The sequence below is a fragment of the Hemicordylus capensis genome, chromosome 11 (genome assembly GCF_027244095.1).
Source record: "Hemicordylus capensis ecotype Gifberg chromosome 11, rHemCap1.1.pri, whole genome shotgun sequence".
Lineage (NCBI taxonomy): Eukaryota > Metazoa > Chordata > Lepidosauria > Squamata > Cordylidae > Hemicordylus > Hemicordylus capensis.
In genome coordinates, this window is record NC_069667.1 from 23,324,525 (window position 1) to 23,351,979 (window position 27,455).

The 27,455-nt window shown below is 44.8% G+C and overlaps 1 protein-coding gene across 5 annotated transcripts in view; it reads right to left on the minus strand.

The window, feature by feature from the left end:
- IL1RAPL2 (interleukin 1 receptor accessory protein like 2) overlaps positions 1–27,455 on the minus strand; it is a 398,901-nt gene that overhangs the window by 141,983 nt on the left and 229,463 nt on the right. For all 5 annotated transcript variants that reach the window (XM_053273784.1, XM_053273783.1, XM_053273787.1 and 2 more), the window contains one exon: positions 17,838–17,991. In XM_053273784.1, coding sequence (XP_053129759.1) covers positions 17,838–17,991 — 154 coding nt within the window. The remainder of the gene's footprint in view (positions 1–17,837; positions 17,992–27,455) is intronic.

Genomic DNA, 27,455 nt, shown 5'->3' on the forward strand with positions numbered 1-27,455 from the left:
TCCCTACATTTGCTTCTTCAAGCATGACCTTATATATGAGCAGCTATAGACAATAGAACCCGCTGCTCTAATTCATCCCACATCCACTAAGATAATGGGTCTCTACTGCATAGTTCCATCAAGGTATTAGATTTCCTCAAGACCAGGGATCTCCTAATAATAACTTCGAAATCCAGGTCAAGTTCATTGGTACTGACCCTGGATTTTTCCAGCAGAAGATGTAAATCCAGCCTTTCGCAAAACGCCTCAGGACGCTTTGCCACGAATACAGAACACTGATAGGTGTCATAGGGGCATCTCTTTGTGATTTCAGAAGCTGCTCACCTTAGGTTCAGATGTATGAGCTGCAACCACCTTTTTTGCCTTACTCTGCATAACAATGAAGTTGATTTATAGTCAGACCATTAATGCATCCTTTTTGCAACCTTGGTGTTATCGCTCACTAGTATCATTTCTTGCTCCACTCAAATTCCTCACATTGTTGAATTGTGCAGATGTCACCTTCTGGGTACACTACACTGAGAAGCCTCGATGTTAATGAGACAGAGATTCAAGGCAATAAAACAAATGCATGATTTTGTTGTGGAAATGGGAAAACGGTAGGAAGTTGTTTGTGTCCAAACCTCAATTTGCAAACCAGAGTACAGTCCAAATGAAGGCTGTCATGTTATAAATAAATACATGTTTTAAAACTGTCGCTTTTCTAGGAGGGACTTCTAAAGATCTGATCCTGGGAGAAGTCAAGATGGTACAGTGAATTCTAATGCCCACAGCTGGCTTACAAAGGTTTTTTTCTGGTTCGGTGGCAGAGCATCTGCTTTGCATGCAGAAGGGCCAGGTTCAAATCCTGACATCCCCAAGTAGGGCTGGGAGAGAGTGCCTGAAGCCCTGGAAAGCTGCTGTCAGTTGGAGTCATTTACACTGAGCTAGATGGACCAAGGGATGGGTTCGACTCTGTATAAAGCAGAGGCATGTTTTAATGGATGTATGCCAAATGACATCCAAATGACAAATGGTAGATAGAACAAATCAATCCAGAATTTTCACTCAAGGCACAAATGACCAGGTTCAGACTATCCTACTTTGGACACATTATGCAAAAACCCAGCTCCCTTGAGAAGTCCATCATGCTGCAAAATGTTGAAGGGAAGAGAAGAAGGGGACGACCAGCAGCAAAGTGGATGGACTAGATTATGACAGCAATGAATGCACCAAGAGACCTGAAAGGCCAAGTTGAAGACAGATCATCCTGGAGAGAATCTATCTATGTGGTCGCTAAGAGTCAACACTGACTTGTTGGCACTTAATCACTCAATCACTCAATCAATCAATGCCTTTCTAAAAAATAAAAAGTGCTTTCTGCTCTTCCAAGAGCAGCCCCATCCGCTAAGGGCAATACCTTACAAGGCTCACATGTAGTCTTCTATTCAAATGCAAACCCTGCTTAACAAAAGGGACAATTCATGCTTGCTACCACAAGACCAGCTCTCCTTGGTCTTTCTTCAGTACTTCGTTTCCAGCCTCACCTAATGGCCTCTCCCTGGCAATCTCCCCATCCAACTGGGAGGCAGAAGCCAAGACAGATATTTGAATTTCACTAAGGTGAAATAACTTAAGTTCTGCCACCTGAAACCAGGCACTGCGGCATTTTCAGCCTATGATTTTACCGCTCCTCTCTTGACTGCTATTCTCCTTCTGAATGGCTGTCTCTTTGTCATGCCCACAAACCTCTCTGCCTCAGCACAGAATAAAAATACCCACACCAGGAATTGCATGCCATTGAAGGCACTGTCAAAACAATGCCAAAGTATAATCAGACAGGCCTGTTTTTAATAATTATCTCCAGCTTCTTACAGGACACCCCTTGTTATGTCCCTTCCTTTGTTTTAATTTGAAGAAGAAGAAAAAATCAGAGACTACAGTCACTTTCCACTGCTAACATTTCCTATGTTATTTTCACCCGACACTATAATATCAGTAGGATAATAAAAGTAAATCCTTAGTGCATCAGCTTTCATGTCAAAACAGCTGGGTCCCGTCCCCCCCGCTCACCTGATCACACATATTCTCTAAGCAAGCATTTTTTCAAATTCCGGATAGCTGGGGCATTCTATTTTCGTGAATTAAAATTGTAGGCACTCATTGTTCTTGAGATACCTTGTTTCTACAGCGTGCAGCTCTTTGGAGTTCATCTCCTTTTTTTCTGCGCTGTGGACAGGTATCTGGAAAGGCTCCCAACAGACACTGTGGCCAGTCCTCATTGAAGGGATGAACCTGTTCGCCTCACCAGGCTCTTGACTAATGAGTGGGCGCTCCTCATCTCGGGCCTTGTCTTTTGGGGTTGACCTCAGAGTAGCCACCGCTGGGTTAACTCACCCAAGACTTGGTGGGCCTCACCTGACTGAGCTCCTCCATTCACACAAATTCCATCCACACCGAAAACTAGCGTGTCAAGATTCTAGCCTAGTCTTCTTGCTGATCTGCTAGTTTTCTGTGGAAAACTACATTTCATGTGGAAATGTCCATAGAGCTCAAAGGGAACCCATATAACACTTAATCCAACCCTTACCATAATATAGGCTATTATTTATTGTTGGTACCCTCCCCCACCTGCCCAATGCCACGACCCAGTTCTCACAGCAGTGGTAAACTTTTAGGCTCATTCACACAACTGTCAATTGGGTAGGCCAAGCATCCTACCCAGCTTCGGGAGCTGTGTGCACTTCTGATTTTACAATTGTGTACTTGTAAAAATCTAGGTAAAGTTAAATAAAGCTGTGCGGTCGTGTCGGTGTCAACTCCTGGTGCGCACGGAGAGCTGTGCTTTTCTTTTGGTAGGGTTTTACCATTGCCTTCTCCTGCACAGTATGAGATGATGCCTTTCAGCACCTTCCTATATCGCTGCTGCCCGGTATAGGTGTTTCCCATAGTCTGGGAAACATACCAGACGGGGATTCGAACTGGCAACCTCTTGCTCCCTAGGCAAGTTACTTCCCCGCTGCACCATTAGGTGGCTTAACCTAGGTAGAAGGAGGGAATAGTGATCGTCTGAGAGTCTTGAGCTGGGTAGGACAGCACTGTACTGGACATTTACTGCTCCCAAAGCAGGGTAAGATGCTTGCTCTACCCAATTCACAATCGTGTGAACAAGCCTTTTGTTTGGACTATACCACTTTGGACTGCAGGTGGAAATTCATGATTGAATGCTCCTCCATAAAAAATTCCCTGCATATAGAAACCTAGCGCTCTTTTGTATACACAGAAATGCCTGCATGTCTGTAGACAATCTAGGCTAGTTCAGCCATGTGGGTTCATCCCATGTTGTCTGTTGCATCTGGCAGTGATTTGCATGTGTGAATGGGCCATCACACATCAAATGTCACTGTTCATAAAACCACTCCTCACCATGCTTTTCAACACAGTCGCTTCAAGCAGCCAGCTGAGAGACATTATGTGATATACAGGCATCTGTAGAACCCATGCAAACTGATAGCTTTGCAGAAAGGTTGACCTGACTGATTGCAATCCTTATCTGTTTTTCCTTGCACAGTAAGAAAGCAGAGCTATTTCTTTCCCACACAGATCACCAGGAGGATGAGAGGGATTTTGCTGTGCATTTAAAAAAAGCTCTACCTAGCCAAAACAGAAACAAAACATTCTCCCCACCTCTTTAATTTTTCAAGAGCGTTTTATAATGCTTGGTTAGCTCAAAAGCAGATACATTTAAAGACTTCACACATGGATAGGCCATAGACCTTGACGAGGAAACAGTTCGCAGCTTGGCAACTGAAGTGTGTGATCGGGAAGTGAAAGTGTGGTGGTGGTTGGAGCGCTTGAATCCTTGGAGCAGTCTATGGGAGGGCAGAACAGGGGGACCGCAGATCACTGAAAGGGCTGCTGTGGGTTGGCTGAACCATCAGTCAGCAAGAGGCCTGCCCAGATATTGACCACACATCCCACCCTCTGGAAAATTATGTCCATCTTGCAGCTCCCATCAAAACTCCTGAAGAACTGCCGCCCAATTCACAACAGTGTTCTGAGGATAATCCTAATTTTCATCTCTTTGTTTGATTCTCTCTGAAATCTGATGGGGGATTTATGCCCCATGGGAAAGGCTCCAAAATGAGAGCTGGGAAACACTTAAAACCCTACTGAGCTGCTACGTAGCTGTCAACAGAACCAGACACTTCCCTTTCCCCCTGACTTTATTTAAAGTCACTTCATCTAAAAATACACTCAAAGCATCATACAAAAACAATAAAAATGCTCACACTTGCTGGCACAAGAGGTGTTTGGTTTTTTAAAAACTGTATATTACCACCATTTATTTGCAAATGTTGGCAATGCAACAATTAGCGGCCCTTCAGTGCTCAGAATTAAGTTATTCAGAGAAAGTTGCCAACGATTCTCCTTAGACGAGGAGGTCCAGGGGCGGCTCCCCCATGAGGCGAACGGAGGCAATCGAACGGAAGCCATCGCCTCATGGGACAAAGTGAGGCAATCGCTCCATGAGGCGAACCGAGGCAGTCACCCCATGAGGCACCTTTGGGAGGATGTCGGAATTTCCCCCTCCTGCCTGTTTCTTGTTGCCGTGTGTTTTCAGGAGGGTTGCTGCTGCCGTACGGTCCCTAGTAGGAGCCGAGCAGGAGCTGCTGCCAAGCTCATGAGCCACTGCTGACGCTACCCTGCTCCTCGCCGGCCTCGCCTCACTCCCGCCTCCAACACCCAGCTGCTGCTGCCCTCTTCCATGAGAGGCCCGTCGCAGCTGCTGCTCTCTGTTTGCATGGCCCGTCCAGCTGCTGGGCTCTCTGGCACCGGCTCCTGCCTGCTCCTTGAAGCCAGCTCCACACAGCACTCTCCATCTCTGGCTTCCAATAGCTTATGTCCCTTCCAGATGGGGCCAGTGGAAGTCAACATGGGAAGACAGGAAGCTGCCTTCTACTGCGTCAGACCATGGGTTCATTTAGCTCAGAATTTAGCGGCTCTCCCAGGCTACAGGCAGGAATCTCTCCCAGCTCCACCTAGAGTTGCCGGCAGAGGCACACCTAGGTAATTTAGGAGCCTGGACCTAAAGAGATTCGGAGGACCTCTCCCCCCCCCCGCTGCAAGTTGAGCATCATTTTTAATAAGTAGGTTCCTGAGGGCACAAACTGCACCACCTAGGACAGAATAAAGAGGATTGGTGGGGGCAGGGGGTGTGGAGGCCCTGGACTTCAGCCCCAAAGTCCAGGGGTGAGAGCACCTCTGTATGCCCTAGAGTGAACGACTACTACTATGAATATGTATATACTGCTCTTCGACCAAATTTCTCGAAGTGGTTTACATAGAAAAATGAATAATACATCAATAAGGTGGTGCCCTGTCCCCAAAGGGCTCACAGTCTAAAAATGGTTGGGGGTTGTAATTTTTATCCCCCAGTTAATTAGCAGAGCACTATAGAAGCTACCCACTCCAGTTACAGAGTAGCTTTTAGATTTTAATTTCTGGTTTATTTTTAAATTGTTTTTAGTTTTTGTATACGTTTTTAACTTGTTTTATGCTATTGTTAACTGCCCAGAGATGAAAGTTTGGGGCGGTGTACAAATTTGATATAAATAGTTGCAGAGTTTAGTGGTTGCAACTATTTAGAGAAGACACATGAAGATTCTTGTAGAATAAATATTAAGTATTTATTGGTGAAGTACACTTTGGATAGGAAAGACCTAACCCTAATCTAAAGGACTTCATAATGAATAGGTAGAGAGGAAAAGAGAGATGATTGCATCTGCTCTCTAAGAGGAAAGGAAGGGATTCTGACTCAGCAGGTTCGAATCCCCATTGGTAATCCCAGACTATGGGAAACACCTTTATCAGGCAGCAGTGATATAGGAAGATGCTGAAAGGCATCCTCTCATACTTCGCGGGAGATGGCAATGGCAAACCCCATCTGTATTCTACCAAAGACAGGGCTTTGTGGTCGCCAGGAGTCGACACCGACTCAAAGGTACACTTTTCCTTTCCCCAGAACATTGAGCAGCAAGCCCAGGAGCATGAAGCAGGGTGCTTTCCCTCTCTAAACAACTCAATAACAGAAGCCCTATTCACACAGGATGTCTAACACTTGTATAATCTGTGTACAGTGTACACACATACAGATCTGTATGCAGGTACATCTACTCACTTCCGAACAGCACCATGCTTTTGAGGGACCTGTATCCAGGTTCATTTTTAAAATGAATGCAGGTATGGTCATTCACACAAAAATGTGCATGTGTGTACAAATATCTGAATGCAGGTACAAGGTCATGTCCAAAGAGAGCGAAAGAATTAGTCTCAATGGGCTTCTGCTTCACTTATCCCTGTGAAGTGGGTCTGAAGCCAAGTCATCTGCTAACTTCCCATGATGCTCCCTTTTTAGAAGACAACTCTGAAGCAAGAACGTCATGTACAACATCCGAGACTGATCGTCAATGAAACAATGCTTTCATTACTCTGGCAAAAAAGGAACGATAGCTATAAAAGCACAAAACCACCCACCTGCAGCTAAATGTTTTCAGGCAGGCTAGTTACCTTCCATAATTCATCAGCTAAGTAGGATGCCTCCCCAAAGCCCTGTGAACCACATAGGTTTTTGACAAAACAATATTTGACGTGGTTAATAATTACCTGGAAAGGCCCACAGAGGTATTTGTTGTAATGTTATTGGTAATTTTTTTTTCTTATTTCACTCTGACAGCAGAAACATGCAAAACTGAAGCTAGAGCTAAATTTTAATAGGAACTCATTTCATATGCTGAGGGTATGTCTGCACCCTAGACAAACTGGTTTAAGAGAAATTCTCTTTCTCCAGGGAACCCTGAGAACCGGGATTCTGCAAAGGGGACTAAAGGAACTCTAAGAGAGAATTCTCAGCACCCTCACCCAACTGTAATCCTCAAGATTCGCTGAGAAGTCATGGCAGCCAGACTGCCATAACTAGGGGAGTGCAGAAACTTTCAGATAAATCTCACGTATTCACTAAAAACCTGTCTGGCTTCCCTTGAAAATGCTCAGATCTTTCTCCTTCATTTCACACTTACAAGGAAGCAGATTTTAGCTAGAACTTCCTAACTGTAAGAGCTGTTGGACAGTGGAATTTTCTGCCTTCTGCAGGGGCAGCAGGCTGTCCCTGGCTGGAGGTTTTCAAACAGAGGCTGGGCAGGGATCTGACAAGAATGCTGTACAGTTTGCTGCACTGAGGATGAGGTTGCACTAGAAGGCGTCCAAGGTCCCCTTCTAGGAGCCTAGTACTTGGCAGGTGCTATAAAACAGATAGTGACGGACAACCATGACAACGAAGCAGCCTTTATCATTTTAAATCTGATCTGATTACACACACATACACACTGTGTGTACTTTCACATCTAGGCAGAAAGTTTAACTAAGATTACAAACTACCTTTGGTAATCTACTAGGGGTGTGCACGGATCGCAGGCGGCTGTTCGGTCTCAATTTGGTCTGAATTCAGACCGAACCACCACTCCGCAAACCTGTTTGTTGGACTGAGTGACTGATTCGAACCTGATTTGGAGCAGTTTGCGATCAAACCACTCAGTTCGTGGCGGCCCGGTTCGACCACGCAGACCCCTATAGTCTACAAAACTAAAAGACCCCCAAACAGCAGTAGCAGTTCACAAAGCCAACCAACTTCCATCGCAATTCATCAGTCAACAATATTGCTGTTTTATATGTGCAAAATGTTGACACCTGTCTTTCTACCATAAGGCCTTCAAAAGGAGGTGGGGTAGGGGGTTACAAACTCAAAAAAGAACGTGAAACAGAAGCCATGTAAAATAAAGCAAGCCATTAAAAACAAACAAAACAGATACTAGTAATTTTAAAAGCTCCCCTAAACAGCTCTGCCTTTGCCAGCTTCCTAAAAATTGGTTGGAATAAGCAGCTGCTATTGCTACTACTACTATTATGAGCATAACAAGGTTGAAGGGGGCCCTGGAACAAGATGTGCCCCGGACCCTCGACCACCTTCTTCTCCCCTCCATATCTTTGCTGCATAAGAACTGTTAAGGGTATGGTTAAAAAAAAAGAAACATTCTCGTTGTGCTCTCTCTCTCTCACTCCTATGCAAACAATATCACACACTCCCTACACACTGATCAAGAGCCAGCAAATTGCTACCAAGTCCAAGAGGCAGGAGGAGGGAGAGAAGAGCAGTCTGTTTTCCAAGCAGTAACCCCCACACTTCATGGGCCCAAGGACACTAGTCGCCCCCACCAATACAATTGTGGTATTGCCCCTCCTATGGCTACTCTGATCAACCTCCCTGGAACAGGAATTCCATTATTGCGATGCCAACACTGAAAATGCCCTGCTCTATACCATTGTGTGTTTAATCTCATGGGTAGATGGAACTTGGACCAGGTCATCTCCAGTTGTGTGGGGATGGGCAGGTCATATGGGGGGAAAGGTCCTTTGGCAGTATGCAGGTCCCAAGTGAATTACCCCTCACCTGAATGAGCAGGATGGAAAATTGATGTGCAGCCATCCTCTCCAAAGACCCACTGTACCCTGAGAGAGGCTGAAATTCCTAGCATCTGTGAACTCAGCATAACATCCCTATTTCTTCTCCTTTACCCTCATAATATCAATCTAGAAGGCAGGTCTTAGCCAAGCATGTCATCAAAAGGTGAACATGAAAAAGCAGTAATTGCCATGACCTCCAAGTGAACGAGAGAAGTAAGAGCGGATGAAGCCTCGAATACTCCAATTTAAAACATGGCCATGTTCCGCAAGGTGTCCAAAAGTGAGATTGATAATATTCTTGAAATGCAGTAATTTTGTCAAAATGGAAACTGCTACATTTTTGCCCTCTATAGCTCAGAATAGAATTTGAACAAAAGGGCAACCTATGGCAGTTAGCGGAAAATAAATGTGACACTTAATGTGCCTCCCTTTTAAACACTTCTTTTTTTGTTTTTAGCCATGGCTTTTTATTGATTTCCCCAAAATGTCAATGCTTTTGCAAGGCCTTCCCATATCATAATTCATCTCTTGCCGTTGCTGGATACTTAAAACACCACAGATAAAATTCTCACATAATCTCAAATGCAATGCTGCATTTCCCACAGTTCCGCTGCCAGTCATCAAGTATTCAGTAATCAAGGGTAGGGAAATGAAGTGATGGACATGCTGGCTTGAGCCAGCTGCACATCTAAATCAAATATTCGTTAGCAACAATAGAGTGGCATTGAATCAGTTTCTTCTTAAGGATGATTAATGGCCACAACATTAACTCTGAGATCACCAAACTGACTAATTGCAGCGACATCAAATAATTCCAGCCCTACAGTCTGCATAAATGGCTCAGAGTGATTATTGTTAATGGCGCAAATATTATTTGAAGATTATCACAAATATTAACTGAGGCAAAATTCTAATTTGCAGCCACTGAACCTGGGGCATATGGTTTCAGAATATGTGGATATTTTACAATATTTCACCACCGCATCAGTATGTTCAAATAGGACGACAAGTTGCCAATTGCCTCATTACTGGACTGTGCAGAGTCCAGTACTGGAGCATTCCAACGTTCCCCTCTTGATGACATTGTACGTAAGAAGGGGTGAATTATTATGTCTTTTTGTCTCCTCGAGATTAAAGTCCTATGTCAGGTCAGAAGCATCTCTTCTTAGTAAGCAAAGTTTTTCTTTTTCTTATGCCAAACTGTCCGGGATTTAAAAGAAAGAAAAGAAAAAACAAAAAACAACAACACTACAGCAGTATAATATTTAAGCCTTACAAACTCTTTATTAAATGTGACAGCAACATCTGTAGCAGCTAGGACACAGGCAGAGCAGTGGAAGCAAATAAAGCTATTTAGAGGGCTGAGAAAAGCAGTACAATTTTAAATATTAAGCGGTCTATCCTAGACTGATGGGGATAAGAAAACAGTGGCAGCTAGTCAAGAGCTCTCCATGGTGCTGAAATCCAAATCTTTGTGAGGGGAAAATGAGCCTCTTGAGCCAGGATACTTGTGGTTTAGGAACAGATTAGGATGTTTTGGTAGGGAGGCAAGCCATGGATAAGGGAGTTTGTTGGTTAATCGGGGGGGCTGGTTTGGTAGCTGGAAAACAGAAGTGGAGCCTGTCTGCTCTACAACTTTTCTCTGAACCAGAGGCTACAGCCAGAATAATTCCCCTCAATCTCAAAAGATCAGATTCCTTTATTTCTGCTGAAATACAGTAATATTGGCTTATGAAATCAACAATTTACACAACTGGGGAATGAGTTATTGCATGTGTGGGATGGTGAATATAATCTGAGGCATGAGTGCAAGGTGGGAAAAGAACACTGCCCCCACCCTCCATACAGACACACAGATGCTTCACATTCACAGATTCGCTCCCACTGGATGTTCTCTAGTGCTTACGTTTCTGAAATAAATATATTTGTTTTTGCAGCTGTAGGAACGAAGCCATCCTTCAAGGAGTGGGAATGCCCTATTTGTAAAGCTCAAGTCAAGGTGCCAATTCTCATCTTCAAAGCCCCATAGGTTTGGGAGCCAGGGCCTTCTCCCATGGGAATCTGCCCACGGGAACCTGCCCACACAGCAGGGTCCCTGTTCTGTCTGCCACCTCCAACAGAGCCTCAACATGTAGATGGGACTTTTTCAGTAATGCCACCTAGACGATAGAACTCTCTCTTTCCAGTGATTGTGCCCTGTCCAACCACTTTCTTTTCCTCGTGCAGCTGAAACTTGCCTGTTTTGACAAGCATTCTCCTCCGTAAGATGATCAATGGATTCTCATGGTTTCTGCAGAATCTTTTCCATTTGCTTCCATTGTTAACTTTTGATAACCACTTTGATTTTTATTCTGTGTAACTGCTTGAGTATCTTTTCTTATAGGAAAAACAGTTTATACTGAACCAATTAATTAATTAATTAAATCAGTCCTACTAAGTGTATCCCTGTGCATGTTCATGGGATTTGTATACCGTATTTACCCCAATAGAAGATGATCCTGAATTTAAGATGATCCCCTTAAAAAACAGAGGTTAAATATAGGTTATAACTGTACTTTCCAAAAAGGAACAGCACCCTGAATTTATGATGATCCCGCCGCACCACCAAATTTCTAATATCAAAGAACCTTTAAAAATCCTAGTCTTGGATTCAGGTAAATACAGTAATCTATGGAAGCCTCCGTCTGTTCACATCATGCACCCCTCCGGCAACATAGGTCATCCGCACACTGTCCAAGTGATATGAAAATAAACCCCATGACCAGCGCATGGATGCAGAACGAACAAAGCACATTTCCGTTACCCCCAAGCATGTTTACAAGGAACCTAAGCAATGTTTCATACTCAAGGAGATTAAATGTGCTCATGTGTTTTTCACCGCTCCTTTCATCTTTAAAATCGCAAAGGACAAAGCCAGCATCTGTAATTTATTAGCGTCAGTGTGGTGGTGAACATCACAGGAAAACAACGGCCGCCTGCAGCAACACCACCTTGTGCTTTGATCCTGTCATATCTCATAAGCTCGACACAAGGTTCGAGCAAAGAGAGGCCTGGTTCTCACTCAGGTGGTAAACTGGTGTCTGGGCTGCACTACTTCAAAATGCAGGGGGGAGGCTATTGTGACTGAATGCCTCCCCGTACAAAGAATTCTCTCTACTGCACAAACTAGTTGTCAAGGAGATTGGTTTTAGCCTACCTCTTTCCCTGGCATGCTAGGTTTTTGTTGTTGTTGTTGTTCTGTGGAGGGAATTGTTTTATACAAAGAAATGCTCGGTCATGTGAGTCCTTGCATTGAGCCTGAAGTGGCACAGCCTAGGCACAGATTTATCACATCAGAAAGAATGAGGGTTTAGCAGTTGAACAGGAAGCCTCCAAGGGACTCTGAGGGGGTGTGCAAATCCACAGTGGTTCAACAGCAAACGTTGTTTGTTGTTCTATACACCACATCTTGGCATGCAAAGTAGCTTCCTCATTTATTATTATCACCACTATTATTTATATGCCATGTTTCAACAAATGTCCTCAAAGCAGATTACACTGGAAAAAATAAGATGGTCCCCTGTCCTCAAAGGGCTCGCAATCTAGAAAGAAACACCAAAGTAGACACCAACAGCAGCCACTCGAGGGATGCTGTGCCAGGGATGAATAATTTATCCCCACCACAAACTTGTGTGTGTGTGTGTGTGTGTGTGTGTGCATGTGCATAAGAGGTTATAGGATATCTTTTACAGTGGACAGGAAAGGGGTCATGAGGGCAGGATCTCCAGAGAGGGGGAGCCCGTAAAGATCTGGGCTGATGGCTTCCCTCCAGGAGATATGAAAGGCATAAGGCTTTCCAGGATGAAGACTTGGGTTACTGGCCCAATAGCCAAGGAGCTAGGCACAGAGAAGAAAGAGGGCGAGCGCACACACGCACACACACACAAGCAAGTGGCTTCTGTGGGAAGCCAGAGTCTCCTCCCCAGGGCTGCTCAGGAGCCCATAAGGAAAACATAGGTCCATGGGAGACAATCTAATACTGAGTCACACCACTGGTCCATTTAGCTCAGCATTGCCTGCTTTGATCTGCAGAGGTATTCCAGAGTCCCAGACAGGGGTTCCAACCCACCTCGGAGATGCTAAGGATTGAACCTACAACCTTCGGCATCAAAAGCCACAGTGTTGGCTGTGCCACTGAGCTGCGGTCAACACAGCCCAAAAAGAATCTCTATGCAATCACAGTTATGATCACATCAAGAAGGCTACTTTCTTGCAGTGATTTATCAGTGTGCCTGGGTGTTTTGATAACATGGAGGGGGGATATGAAAATGAACAGAAACCTGCTGTAAACTGCACCTGTTCCAGGTGAATGAATTTTAGAAATTCTTCATCTACACCAAAATTCATGAGACTAGAACACAGCATAACAATCAAGGAGGTGAACAGGGAGAATTCCCTTATCCCTGTATGCCCTAGAATGTGTCCCGGAACCCTCGACATCTACAACGCGCTCCAGTTTCATGGCAGATTAATTACAAGTTCCTTGGCAGAGACATCAATGTGGGAACAGTTGTGGGGACCTTGAAAGCCAACGTATTAGGTAACAATGTTTTTCCCAGCTATCCAATCCCCTGATTTAAGAATGGAGAAAGCAAAAGTGAGTTGGGACTCCTGAGAAAATGATGGAAGGACCCATCACAAGATGATAAAAGAGAACATTATTTGCCATTCTAATTACTTTGCATGTTCATGAGACAGACAGGCAGCTTGTGAAGTTGTAAAGCAAAGCACTCAGAGTAGCTGCATGATATATAATTCATAGACTGCAACATATTGCTACATTTCTCATTGCGTCTACACGACTTCTAGGGGCAATCTGGCATAATACCCCCCTCCATTTGTCTTCTAGAATCATTTCACATCAGTGAGCCTATGAACAGTTCCCACTTGGTCAACAGGCTCATCTCCTATCCTTATTGATCTGGGTACTGAAAATTAAAGAGCAGCTCTTCTTCAGTCATCTTCTAGAAAACTGTCGGTCTGTTTCATCAATGTGTTTCATTGGGTATGCCGAGGTTGCATTTTTGTATGTTGCTTATGACCTGCCAGTCAACACAACCGCTTATATTGCTAATTTGCTTGTCCTGTTTGTAAGCAGCTTAGTGCTTTGATGGAAGTGGGGAACTTTAACTACCCTCCCATTCTAACAGGCCAGTTTCTAGGCCACTGTGGCGATGGTTCACACAGGGACGCTCAACATTCAATGAAGTGGTGCTTGTCATGGCATTCCCATGTAGCTAGTGGTGTGTGAGGATGAGAAGGGAGACCCAGTATTGCATTAAAAAATGGTGTGCATTAATGCATGAAGCAACCCACGTATTCCAGATTTAATAAGGTCTGATCCATTCATTAGCGGCCTGAGCTCCATGGGCCACCCCACCCTTGATGCCCTGGTCTTAAATATTTCATCTGAGTGCACTTATATATGGCCATACCCTCCCAGTGTCCATATTTACCAGGGACAGCCTCCATGTTCTAGGACCAGTGTTCCCTCTAACAGGGATTCCCAGATGTTGTTGACTACAATTCCCATAACCCCCAAGCAAAGGCTATTGCAGCTGGGGATGCGGAGAGTTGCAGTCAACAACATCTGGGAATCCCTGTTAGAGGGAACACTGCTGTACACCCACAATGCATTCTCGCTTTCTCCCTCTCCAACCAGGAATTCAGAAAAGCAGGTTTCCCAGCCACAAGCAAAGACTCAGTTGTATGTGCATAGACTCCATGCAGACATTCAGCAAAACACACCTTGGCTCCTCCTGCTCAGATTGTGAGAACAGAGCTCAAGTGGCCTTTCATACAAAACTAGTTGCTGATCAGAGGCGCAGGATCTACATCCTTACATTGGAACACAGGAAGCTGCCTTATACCGAGTCAGATCCTTGGTCCATCTCACTCAGTATTGTCTACACGGGCTGTCAGCAATTCTGCAAGGTTTCAGGCAGGGAAACATGAGGGAACATGGTCTGGGACCTACTTCTCCCTGGTAAATCACTCCATCTGTTGTGTCTTTGAGGAAAGTGTGTGTGTGGGGGGGCTGATGCATCTCAACTCAGACACAACCCTGTCAGTGCCAGGGCAGTGGTATCATTATATCATCATTATACAACGTCATGGCCGGCAAAGAGAGGCAAGCAGTGTGGTCACGGCTGCAATGAGCAGGGCCACGGAAGCCAGCAGCAGGTGGGTGGGAGGCCGAAAAGGCCAACAGTGCGTGAGGACTGCCACCCCCCCCCCCAAAGTGAGTGTTGGTACCAACTTTGCTACAACACCGCCTCCAGACCTAAAAGTGAGTGTTGGTACCAACTTTGCTACAACACCGCCTCCAGACCTATCAACCCCAACCATCATGCCTTGAGGTCATGCTCTTTTGCACTTCCCCATCCCCCACGCCACACAGACCACATCCATTAGACATTACACAGAGGGGAGGGGAAGGTGAATGTGTGGGTGCTGCTTTTGACAGCACCCACAAATTTTAGTCTAGCTTGGCCGAGAAAGATGCAGACACCCTGCATCCATGGCATGGCCCAGTGGTGGCTGCTTTGATACTACCACTGAGATGCCGAGACCTCGAAGGCCAACCATGACCTACTACTACAAACATTAGTGTGCTGTGTTTCAACAAAGGTGCTCAAAGCACTTTAGATTTTAGATAGATAGATAGATAGATAGATAGATAGATAGATAGATAGATAGATAGATAGACAGACAGATAGACAGACCTTTATTACAGCACTTGACCAGAAACAGTTAACAAAAATTACAGTTAATAGCAAGCATACAAACAATCTATCAAACTAACCACATTTAGATAACCAATGGGTCACCTAATAAGGTAAACGCCTTTACCTAACCAATTGAAAATGGTTCGGACCTAAGCCTGAGAGTTCTCAGGGTAATGAGAATTTGATCCAAGAAAGATGCTGAGGTGGAAGGGGAAAAGATTTGCTTCTGGTTGCATCCAATTCAGTAAGGGATGCTTCAGTGCAACTTGACTTTGGATGAAATGAAATCTGTTCCAATTGATAAGGGGGCTCAATATATAACAACCACCACCACAACACATTTCCTAGCAGTATCAGCAGGCACAATTTGAAAATTAGGGAATTAATGAGATTGCAGAGGAATTAGGTGGGGAGTTCAAGCAGAAGTATTCCACTGATGTAATTGAGTGGAATAATTTGAAATGGTCAGAGCAAATATTGTTGCTTGCACAGCTTTCAGAAACAACTGAACCTTTTAAAACGATGCGCGATAGGAGATTGATGAGACTGAGAGGCATCGGAGGGAACGACCTACACTCTCAGAAAAACTGGAGCAAAAGTTGGAGCCAGGACCACTTCCTGGCTAGTCATTGCTTTACAGCATTATGATTCAGTATTGGCAGTTCACAAAAGGAGGCCCTAAGTTGTACTCTTCCAAGGGTGTCTGGGAAAATAAGTCATGAGACAGATATTCTGGCCGGGAAACAAGGGTGGGACAACAGGGTGCCTGTTCTAGGGCTACTATAGGAACTCCTGCTTTGGGGCATGGAATAGTATATCGCTTGGCCATTGGGTCTGGGGACAATGGGAGTTGTAATCCAGCAATATGTGGGGACTCAAGTTTGAGAACCTCTGTAGTATGTAATATAATGGCTGTTATTAAACTAATGTGAAATTGTTGATTATATTCAGAACAGAATAAGCAGTTTTCCAAGATATCAGACCAAGCACCAGATGTCAGTTTGCTCAGAGGCTTGGCAAGGGCAGCAGGCCAGGCAGAGCAGTCCCACTACAGCTTCTCATTGGCTCTGAGCCTGCAGCCTAAGATGTTAGGGTCAGCATCAGGAGTAAACACTGTTGGGAGTCTTGCGTATCCCAGCAGAAGGCCTCCTACCACAAACTGCATTGGGATGGTGCAGTTTTGTTAGCCTTGTGAATATGCCACAAACCTACACAATCTCTCAGTTAGCAGAGGAGGAGGAACAACTGTTGCTACCACTTGAGCTGTCTCCCCCTGGGCTCAGTAGATATCACTGGCAAAGAGGAGGAGGTGGAGGAGGAGGAGGAAGAGGAGTTGTTGCTGCCACCCAGTGAACCTAATGATAAGGCTCCTCATCCTTTTTCTCCTTGGTAGTTTTGAAATCGCTGATAGGGGTTCCCAACCCTCCAGGATTGGCTTAGAGTTTCCAAGAATCAGCATCAAATTCCAGGTGGCTGTTGAAAGAAATCCTGGAGATTTGAATGGCTTCAGATTGTGCACAATACTGGAGGTGTGAGTGAGAAGTGGGAGTTCTACAGCAGCAGCAACACCACAGTAAATTATTTTGATCACTAGAGGAATGAGGAACTATCTTAATAGGTCTCTAAGGTGGCATGAATGATGGCATTCATAAATTCATTGATTGCCAGAGTTCAAAGCTATCCAAAATGTTATCTACTCACCAGCCATCCACGATTGCCTACCCAGTGCAGACCCCATAAAAGCAGAGAACACATATGCTTTGGAAAGATGCTAGAAGAGCAAATTGCCAGAAAAATTGAGCAAACATCATGACTATCATGGAAGGCCAGTGATCCCCCACCAGGGCTTGTAGCATTTGCAAGTACACACAGAGGTCATTCACACAAGTGAAAACTGTGTCCTACCCAGGTTTGGGAGCTGTGTGTACACCCAATTTTCAGTTGTGTGGGTGCAAACAACTAGGTAGGAGGAGGGAGAAGTGATTGTGTGGAAGCAAGGTCGGAGGAAAAGCTAACCAGGTTTGCCTCCTACTTTGCTCCCACACAATCCCTTCTCCCTCCGCCTACCTAGTTGTTTGCAGCCACACAACGGGGAGCACGAGGAGCTCCCCAAACCTGGGTAGAAAACAATTTTCGCTTGTGTGAACGACCTCACCATGCGACATTCATACCACTTTGGACGCTTCCACACCTTGCTTTGCCCAGTCGTTCCAGTGGCTACTTAGAACATGGAGAGGGAGCAGATGTGTTCACAACATGATCATGCCTAGCCTCATGATAAATATTTGCAAGTGGTACAAATTGGGTAGGGGCTTCTCTTTACCTTTCTGAGACCACAACATATAACGTGCTCCGTGTCCACCGGCTGGCTGTGAGGTGTCTTGTACATGTGTGCAGTTGATTTTATTGATGGGGTGCATATGAAGTGTGATATTCCATTGGTTTTTAAGATGCCACTTTGGATTTCAGATAAAGCAAGGTAAAAGCAAACTCGCAAATAATTATTCCAGACTGCCAACTTCTCCTACATTCTACATTCCATGTGCTTTTCTGCTCCCAGAAGATTCTTACCTGTAACTTTGAGCTCGGTCGTTCGTCTTATTAGCTTCCCTTCAAACTTCAACTCGCATGTGTAATTCCCGCCATCTTCTTCTTGCACATCTTGTATTAAGAGAGTATTTTCTTTCTGAACCACTATACTTCTCCACATTTTTGGCTTACACTCCTGCCAGAAACAAATAAGGAAATCAGAAGCTCAAATGAACTGGCTTTCATGGTAAAGTACCATGCTATACATGGTTTGTTTCTGATGCAGAAAAAGGCAACCAAAATAATCAAGAGGGTGAAAGACTTGAGAGTTTCAGGGTTTGGGTTCCCAACCTTTTGAAAATAAGTGTACTCCTCCTCCTCCTACAAACCTTCAGCTCAGGTATCCAATAGAGGTTTGTTTGTTTTTTAGCATATGTGCACATATGCACAAACAAATTTAAATATTAGTTATTAGACAGGCTACTCCAGTCACTGACTTACACCCAGATTAGGTTACTCATAAGCGGTCTTATTCAAAGCAATGGGGCATGATTACTTGCCCTGATTCAATGGGAGTACTGGATACTAATTAGCTGAAGGCTGTAAGTCAAGCAGAGGGGAGGGATATATGCTGAGCTTCAGCATGCAGCCAGCCAATCAGGGGCAGTGTCTTCACCCTCTGTCCACCCCTTTTGCAGTGGGCACAAGTCATTAGTTTCAAGCCATTGATCCTCAGATGGGGAACGAATACCATGACTGCAGTGTGAGGAGGCAGGAAGTATTCACTGAAAGCCCTTCGGGTACCCCTTGTTGGGAACCCCTGGTTTAGCAAAATGATGGCTAAGGTGTGGGAGTAGAGTCAGATGTTTACAAAATTATGCATGGTGCTGAGAAAGTGGATACAGAGAAGCTTTCAACCTCCTCCTCTAGAAATTTGAGTCACCAAATGAAATTGATTAGCACTAGCTTCAGGACAGAGAAAATACTGTATATCTTTACACAACATATAATTTGCCCTAAGGAATTCACTGCCACAAGATGGTATGATGGCCACAAGATTCAATGACTCTGAAGATGATAAGGCAATTTTATGGAGGAGAGGTCCATCAATGACCATGAGCCACGATAAGTCTTAAACCACCCTGAGAGTTTATAATTTGGTAGTATAAAAATGCAACCAATCAATCAAACAATCCACACAATCTTCATTTATAGAATGCAGTTGAATGCCAGTTCCTAGAAGGGAGGGAAGGGCTATCTCTCTGCTTGTGGAGGCTTCTGCTTGGCCACTGTGAGAAACAGGAGGCTGGGCTAGATCACTGGAACATAGGAAGTTGCCATATACCAAAGCAGACCATTGGTCCATCTAGCTCAGTCTTATCTACACAGATCGGCAGTGGCTTCTCCAATATTGCAGGCAGAAGTCTCTCTCAGCCCTATCTTGGAGATGCCACCAGGGAGGGAACTTGGAACCTTTTGCATGAAAGAATGCAGGTACTCTTCCCAGAGTGGCCCCATCTCCGAAGGGGAATATCTTCCAGTGCTCACACAGGTAGTCTCCCATTCAAATTGCTTAGCAAAGGGGACAATTCATGCTTGCTACAAGAAGACCAGCTCGGATCTTTGATCTGATCCAGGGCTCTTATGATCTTGACTTATATATATTACTAGTAAAAGGGCTTGTAGTTTGTAAGCATATTAATGCCTTATATCTCCGTGACCCTAGTCTTTTTCTCTGTGAGAAAAAAAACATGCTTTCCATTGGGAATTCTTGTGGTAGTCTGGGCAAGGCCTGAAACCTACCTGCAAAACAGCATGTTTCTCTCTTTTGTGGTTTGGTCTGGGAGTTGCATGTCACTCAGTGAGTGAGTGCGTAAGTGAGGCCCAAGCAGCTTTATATTATAGCTATGGAGCTATAATATAATGACCTATGGAGGCCACTGCTGAGATAGCCTGAATTTTACTGCTTGGGCCAGTGGAGTATTGCCTGCTAGTACCTCTAATAGTGAGCCTTGGCCTTTCAAGTGTGTTTGGAACAATTAGTCTCTTTGTTATTATCGCTATCGTCTCATTCCTGGAAATGCTAAGTGCCCTGATATTCTTCTCTTGCCAAAGTCACTGCAGTGGAAGAAGAGGCTAAGTCTACGGAGCCCGCTTCCTCTTTCCTGCAATTCCCTCCATGCCAGTTGCCTGTATCAGGTGTTCTGTGTCTGGGAAATCAGCCTCCGTTCCTTGATGTAGCTGGGCTTCTCCCTCACTGGGCCCCTCAGCTGTTAACAACAACCTGTCCTTCAGCTATCAATCTGGAAGTTCTTATTTTCTCTTCTTCAGCTCAGTAATAAACAGGTCTTGTTGCTGAAAATCTCACACACACCCTCCGTATCATTTCCCCCCAAGGAAACAGCTTTTGTATTTAAGTCTTGTTCATTCAATTATATCTTGACTCATGTACTCAATCCATGTTGTGAAAACAAATCCTTTAGGCCTAATGGTGCTATGGAAACAGTAACAAAGCTAGTCATTGTGCAACTCTTTAAAAGAAGCATTTCATTAGTATAATTTCCATCATAAAGGAAATTTAAACTATGGTTAAGTATAGTGCTTTTGTTGGAAAGTATTGTACCTGGGGCGAATGTGTATATATAAACAGAAGGGCGTGTTAATGCAGTGAATTGGGCTCTTTCTAGATTGATACTCGAATTGGACCACAGAAGGCAGTAATTCCCTTTCCCTGCATATGAAGAACCCAAGGAATGTGGGTTCCAAGAAATCCAAGGCCCAAAGTTGGCCCTACCAATTCACAACTTCAACATGCACAATTTAAGGCTGCAAACGTTTTAAGGCTGCAGTGCAGTCTTAAATACAATTGCTAGGGAGTAAGCTTCACTGAACATAGTGGGACTTATTTCCAACTAGACATTCCTAGGTCTGCACTGCCTGATGGCAGGACTAGCCCAAGATGAAGCAGCAACTGTGCATTTCAGTGGGTTTTGCAGAAAAGTGTGTCCCTATTACTAACTGGGAGTGGGATATTATCTGGATTTTTCTACCATATGCACCAAAATGTTTTGCTTTGGCTTGTTCCTGGAGAAGATCCAGCAAATAAAAAAAAAGATTTGAGGTCAGATCCCTTGGGAACTCTGGCTCAGATTAGTCACGTCCGAGATTTACATTTTCATAGCAAAATTCCAAGGGAGCTTTTTCTTTCTATTCATTTTTTTGAGACAATCATCCTATCAACAAACAGTCTTCAAGGACTGACATCTCTGCCATATTACTCATTTATTTCATTTTATTTTATTTATCAAATTTGTAGGTTGATCCAAACATTCATCTCTGGGTGGCTTGCAACAACATAAAAACAAGCCAAGACACCAAAGTAAAAACCTTAAAACAATTTAAAACTACAATTAAATTAAAAGGCTTGGGTGAAAAGGTTAAGTCTTTAATGGCTTTTTAAAAGTTGTCAGAGATGGGGTGGTTCGCATCTCAGCATGGAGTACATTCCAGAGTGTCAGGGCAACAGAGAAGGCTTGTCTCTGCATAGCCTCCAGATAAGCAGACCTCTCTGGATGATCTCTATGGGCAATGGGGCTCATGGAGAAGACAAGGTTCTTTTAGATATCCAGGGCCTAAGCTATTTGGGGCTTTTTACGTTATAACCAGCACTTTGTACTTTGCCTGGAAACTTATCGGCAACCAGTGTCGCTCTTTCAGTACGGGAATAATACGGCCTCTTCGAGATGACACAGAGACCAACCTGGCTACTGCATTCCGGACGAATTACAGTTCCCGGACAACGTACAAAGGCAGCCCCACATAGAGCACATTGCAGTAGTCCAGTCTGGAGGTTACCAGCGTATGTACCATTGTTCTGAGGTCATTCATCTCAAGAAATGGATGCAGCTGGCATATCAACTGAGGTTAATAGAAAGCTTTAGAGGAGAGCTGGTCTTGTGGTAGCAAGCATGACTTGTCCCCATAGCTAAGCAGGGTCTGTCCTGGTTGCATATGAATGGGAGACTTGATGCGTGAGCACTGGAAGAGATTCCCCTTAGGGGATGGAGCCTCTCTGGGAAGAGCAGAATGTTCCAGGTTTCCTCCCTGGCAGCATCTCCAAGATAGGGCTGAGAGAGATTCCTGCCTGCAACCTTGGAGAAGCCGCTGCCAGTCTGTGAAGACAATACTGAGCTAGATAGACCAATGGTCTGACTCAGAATATGGCAGCTTCCTATGTTCCTATGTTCCTAAAGCACTTCTGGCCACCGCTCCAACCTGGGACACCTGAGAGATGTGTGGATCCAGAAGTACCCCCAGACTGTATACCTGTTCCTTCTGGGGAACTGCTGAGGCCATCAGCAGTGTGAATGAATAACAAGGAGTATAGAAGGTATTATGACGTGTTCACTTCTCCACGCTGCAATCTACTTTAAAAAAGAAGAAGAAGAGTTGTGATGGTCTTGCTGCCACGTTGCTTTTTCTGATGTGCAATATCAATTCTACTCAATTTAATCAATGTGACAGCTTAATAGTCAGTTGTCACCCATCAGGCAGATGTGGTATAACTTGCGTGTGGCACACTGATAATTATTATCTATGTCGGAAGAGGAAAAATCTTCCTACCAGAGTCTGCTTCCTACCATTATGCTCAATGGTTGATCTGGGGCTCGAGGATTTACCTGGGATTCCAGGATTAATTTCCTGAATGCCCTCTGGATGTTCAAAATATTGGGCCAGACCTTGAATCGAGGCAGGACTCGATTCACTCCACTCAGTTCCTTAGATCTTACTGCCTCCATGATCCCAACTTTGTGCAACTCGCGGAAAGTGACTGGGTCTGCAGGAAGGGCTCCCAGGAACATCACAACAGAGAGGAAGTCCATGGATCCTGCCACCAGCACTCTGCAGCATTCAGGGTTGCTGGGAGTGGTGGATTGTGGAGTTTCCAGGGTTCCTAGCGTCCCTGGGTGTCATGGCAGCAGAGCATTGTTCAAGGTCCCTGATGGAGCTCCCTAAAACCTTCCCAATGCACCCTTTCACCATTTACTTGCAGGGAACCGAGTGGTGTGGAGGGAATACCATGACAATGATCCGGGTAATAGATGTATTTCAGGCGGGACCAGAGGTGTCCAGGGGTCTGATCCAAATCAGATTTGGGAGCAGACACCTAGTGTCTGCTGCTCAATCCCCCCTCCCTTCAAGATTCACAGCAACCCTGATTTATTTTTATTTTTTTCATTACATTTCATATCCCGCTCTTCCTCCAAGGAGCCCAGAGCAGTGTAATACATACTTAAATTTCTCCACACAACAACCCTGTGAAGTAGGTTAGGTTGCAAGAGAGGTGACTGGCCCAGAGTCACCCAGCAAGTCTCTTGGCTGAATGGGGATTTGAACTCGGGTCTCCCTGGTCCTAGTCCAGTACTCTAACCACTACACCATGCTGGATCGCACTTTGGGGTTCCACTCACATTCAGTTTCCATGGGACTGCAGAAGCTACAAGGAGGACACTTTGGCTTCTGACACTGGCTAGAGGAACAAGGGTCGTTGGTTAGATTTTTTTATATTGTTTTAATGTAAGCGGCCTTGGAGATAATTTGATGAGACGGTGTGGTGTACATCTTCAAAACCACTCAGAACTCTCTTTTTGAAGCCCTGCATTTCTTCTTTGCCCTAAGCTTAAGGCTTCATCCAAGACCCTCCTTTTGCACAATTTCGGATACTGTACTTAGTTGCGATCTATAATTGACCCTGGACATTCCGTATCATGTGCAGAGATCTGGCTCTCCTGTTTCTCCTCTGCTCACACAGAGGTCTACTGGGCATGCGTAACAGCCTCCAAAATGGCCGCCGCCACCACAAGCAGGCCCATAATGGGCCAAAAAGTGGGGGGAGCAGGGACATCAGAAGACCTCCCCGTGCCTGAGACAGCACTCCCCAGAACCTGGCAACAGTGTTAAGTCCACCTTTTTTAAACTTAAAAAAAACCCGAACTGGCCCCAGGCTGAGCTGAGCTGGACCAGTTCAGTGTCAGACCGGCTCAAAGTCGGTTCTCACATCCCTAAGTTCAATTATAGCTATGTCCCTGATGAACCTGATGTTATCAGCAAACCACTGTTCTTCCATCTTTTCCCTGGGCTGCTTCTGTTTCCTTTGGGGGCTCAGAAAATCCAGCTTTTAAAAAGAAGAAGAGGAGGAGATGAAGAAGAACAGGGGCATCCTGTCCATTGCGGACAGACAATGTGCTATTAGCGTTTCTCAATGTTCCTGTGCCATTTAAGACTGATCCATTCTTCTTTGCAGATTTAGCCCCTTCCCTGTTCAGCACAGTGGGGGGATTAATGCTGAATAAGCTTCTTGATTTGTCCCTTGAATAGTATCTCTGAATTTCCCTAGTGTGTCCATTCCTTTTCCCATGGGGAGGCAGGGAGAAGGCTTTAATTGCTTACTAACTCTCTGTTCTTTCCCTTTCTCTTCTTAATGGTGAAATAGCACTTTAGCAGTATGCTGCTTGTGTAGCACCGGAGTACTATTTCACTGAAATAAAATAAAAATGTGAAAAATGCAACACTCAAGGCCTCCCCCTTGAAAATAAATTGCTCAGTAAATTCAAGGCTACTCAAGTGGCAATTCAGAGGATATTCAGCAATAATCCTCCAATTACCCCAAGATTCCCTATCCACCACAGCTGGGGGGAAACTCCAGAATAGCCTCTGATTTGCTGCTTGAGTAGTCTCTCTCCGTTTCCCTGCTGCCTGGTTTTTTTCCCCATTGCGGGGGGGGGGAGGTTCTAGCTACTGGTCACCTCTTGTTCCCCCCCCTTTTTAAATGGTGGAATAGTGCTATTATGCGATTTAAAAAGGAAAACAAAAGAACAAGAGGAAATAATTAAAACCTTGCCCCAACCCCATGGGGTGTATGTGTGTGAAATTAAGGCAATTCAGAAAGGGTATTCAAAGGGCAAATCAGGTTCAGGATTAATTCCCAGGGCGGCCCAAATCATTGCTGCACCTGAACTCAGAGCAAATCCTGCCTTGCCCCATGCGGCTGGTGGGGCCATGCTGCTTTCAAACCCAACCCTTGAAGGTTTTGAAAATGGTGGAGGGGGCAGAGAAGAGGGGAGATTGCCAGCACCCTCCTCTTCTCTTCTCATGTTACTTGCAAGCTTTGCAAGCAATGTGCGGAGAGGTGCTCCTTGCCAGGGTTGCCAGCGTCAGATAAGTCCCAAAGAGCTGCTGTGATGGTGGCAGCAAGGGGGCATATTGCTGCACAAATGGTGCCCCAATAATCTGCCAACGGAGGTGACCGCCTCACCTGGCCCCATGAAAGGGCCGCCCCTGCTACCTCAAAATCATCCCTGCTAAAAAGGAAAGTGGGGGGAAAGTCTGAACCTGGAAGGGGAGTCTGAGGGTTGGACCCCAAATTTATCCAAGGTGCAATTCCATAAAGAATTCCAGAGAAAAATCAGAGTTTTCTCAAGACAGTTCCTCCCCTTCCCAATGAAAAAGGCCTTTGCTGAATGGAACTTCCTTCTGAGCACGCGTTAGGAAGAATCTCAGCCATGGGGAAGACATGGCACTATTCTAGTGAATTGTGGGGAAGCAACACTTCACAAGAGGAAAAGGACTCTAAGATGGAAGCCTCTATAGTTGCTCCATCCTTCCTCCTTTGCTGGACCAGCTTGTATACAACATCCCCAGACGTTTGGGGCAGAACTGACAAGATACCCCTCCCCACCCAAAAAAATCTCATTTATGCTAACTCCATGTTGCAGTACATGTTTTGTCAGCCTTCATTGAAATATGCACGCTTCTTGTGAAAGAAAAAACAGAGTGACAGAGCATCAGTGGGCTTTTTGCTCTTTTCTGACATATCGTGGCTCCCTGTATGTCATCCCTGTTCCAAATAAATTATTTGTGCACAAACTGAACACAGTGAGGCTGATGAGATGGAACTTAAATTGCCTCATTTTGCACTGACAGCTGTACTCAAACCAAGTAAGGCAGGGTTGATAGAAATTCCATGTCTGACATCCCACTATTACAGCTATTAAAGGATTTTTTTCGCCTGATGGACAATATTGACTGGCATACCAATATATTTTTTTTGTAATTGCAAATTTGTTTTACTCTTAGTTTTGTTTTTTACAAGTGCGCACAGGATAAACAAAAGAGCACTTCATCAACAAAGCAGCATTCTCCCTGTCCCCATGCCACCACCGCCCAAAGCTAAGGATGTAAGCAAAGGAAGAAAAGCAAGCAAGCAAGCAAGAGCAATCCATGAGGAACCAAAAGAGAATGAAAAGAGATACAGCAGTGGGCAGCAGAATGAGGTGAGAATGGGGCAGCAGAGTCCTGAATGGACTGTATCATTACAGATTGCAGCTGGGGGCGTGAGGAGGAGGTCATTCTGAATGCTCCCCTTTGGTAAACAGCTCTCTGCATGCAGAACAATAGGACTAGGGGTGGTCTGGGATAGAACCTCTCTCCCTGATATATATCAATCTGCAGGGAGGACTTACATGCAAGATCAACAAATACTGGCATCCTTCCCCTGTAGTTGTACAATCCACCCTACCAGTTCAGAATTCCACCACTTCATTCTGTTACCAGAGGTGTGAGAGGTAGGCCAACCCAGGACTAATGAAAGGCCACAACCTTCTGCCAAATAAAAGCATGTGTTTCAGGAGTCTCTTACTGCAAAATGCTTTTCTTGCACACAGAGTATTCCCTTTGCCCACTGCTGCATAGGAAGAGGCAAGACCTCCAGTGTCAAAGAATCAGCTTTGGCATCACAACCGCCCAGTGAACCCATTAAGTATTTGTTGAGCTTGTACAAAGAGATGCTGAATGGGTGGGTATGCAACGGAGTATATTGTGGAGTGCAGAGCTGAAAATCTAAGACAGAAAATATTGAATGAAAGAAAGGAGGAAGCTCACCTAACCCAATATTGGATCCTGAGCCTATGAATAATCTTGATGGATGAGAGCAAGACCCCTCTAGCCCAGACTTTTGCTTCTGTTTGGAAATCTCTGGGAACCACAGACAGGGTGTGTCTTCCCTTCTGATATTTAGAGGCATACATGGCACTTCCACTTGCCTATCATCATAGCTAAGAATTGTTGATAGACCTGTCCTCCATGAATTCATCTTATCTTTTTTAAAGGATAGTGGCCGACATCTCACATCTTAGCCCTATTCAGACACAATGTTCTGTGAGTGTAATGTTGTCTCTACACTAGTACATGTTTTTGTGTCAATGACTGGGGTCGTGGTGGACAGCTCGTTGAAAGGGTCGACTCAGTGCAGGGCAATGGTGAAAAAGGCAAATTCCATGCTAGGGATCATTAGGAAGGCGACTGAAAATAAGATGATCAGGGGCCTAGAGTACCTTACACATGAGGCAAGCCTATAGCATCTGGGGCTCTTTAGTTTGGAAAAGAGGCAACTATGGGGAGACATGATCGAGGTATATAAAATTATGCATATTTCTCCCTCTCTCACAACACTAGAACCAGTGGTCATCCCATGAAACTGAATGCCAAGAAATTTAGGATGAACAAAAGGAAGTACTTTTTCACATGGCGCATAAGTGATCTATGGAATTCTATGCCATGGGATGTGGTGATGGCCACTAGCTTGGATGGCTTTAAAGGGGC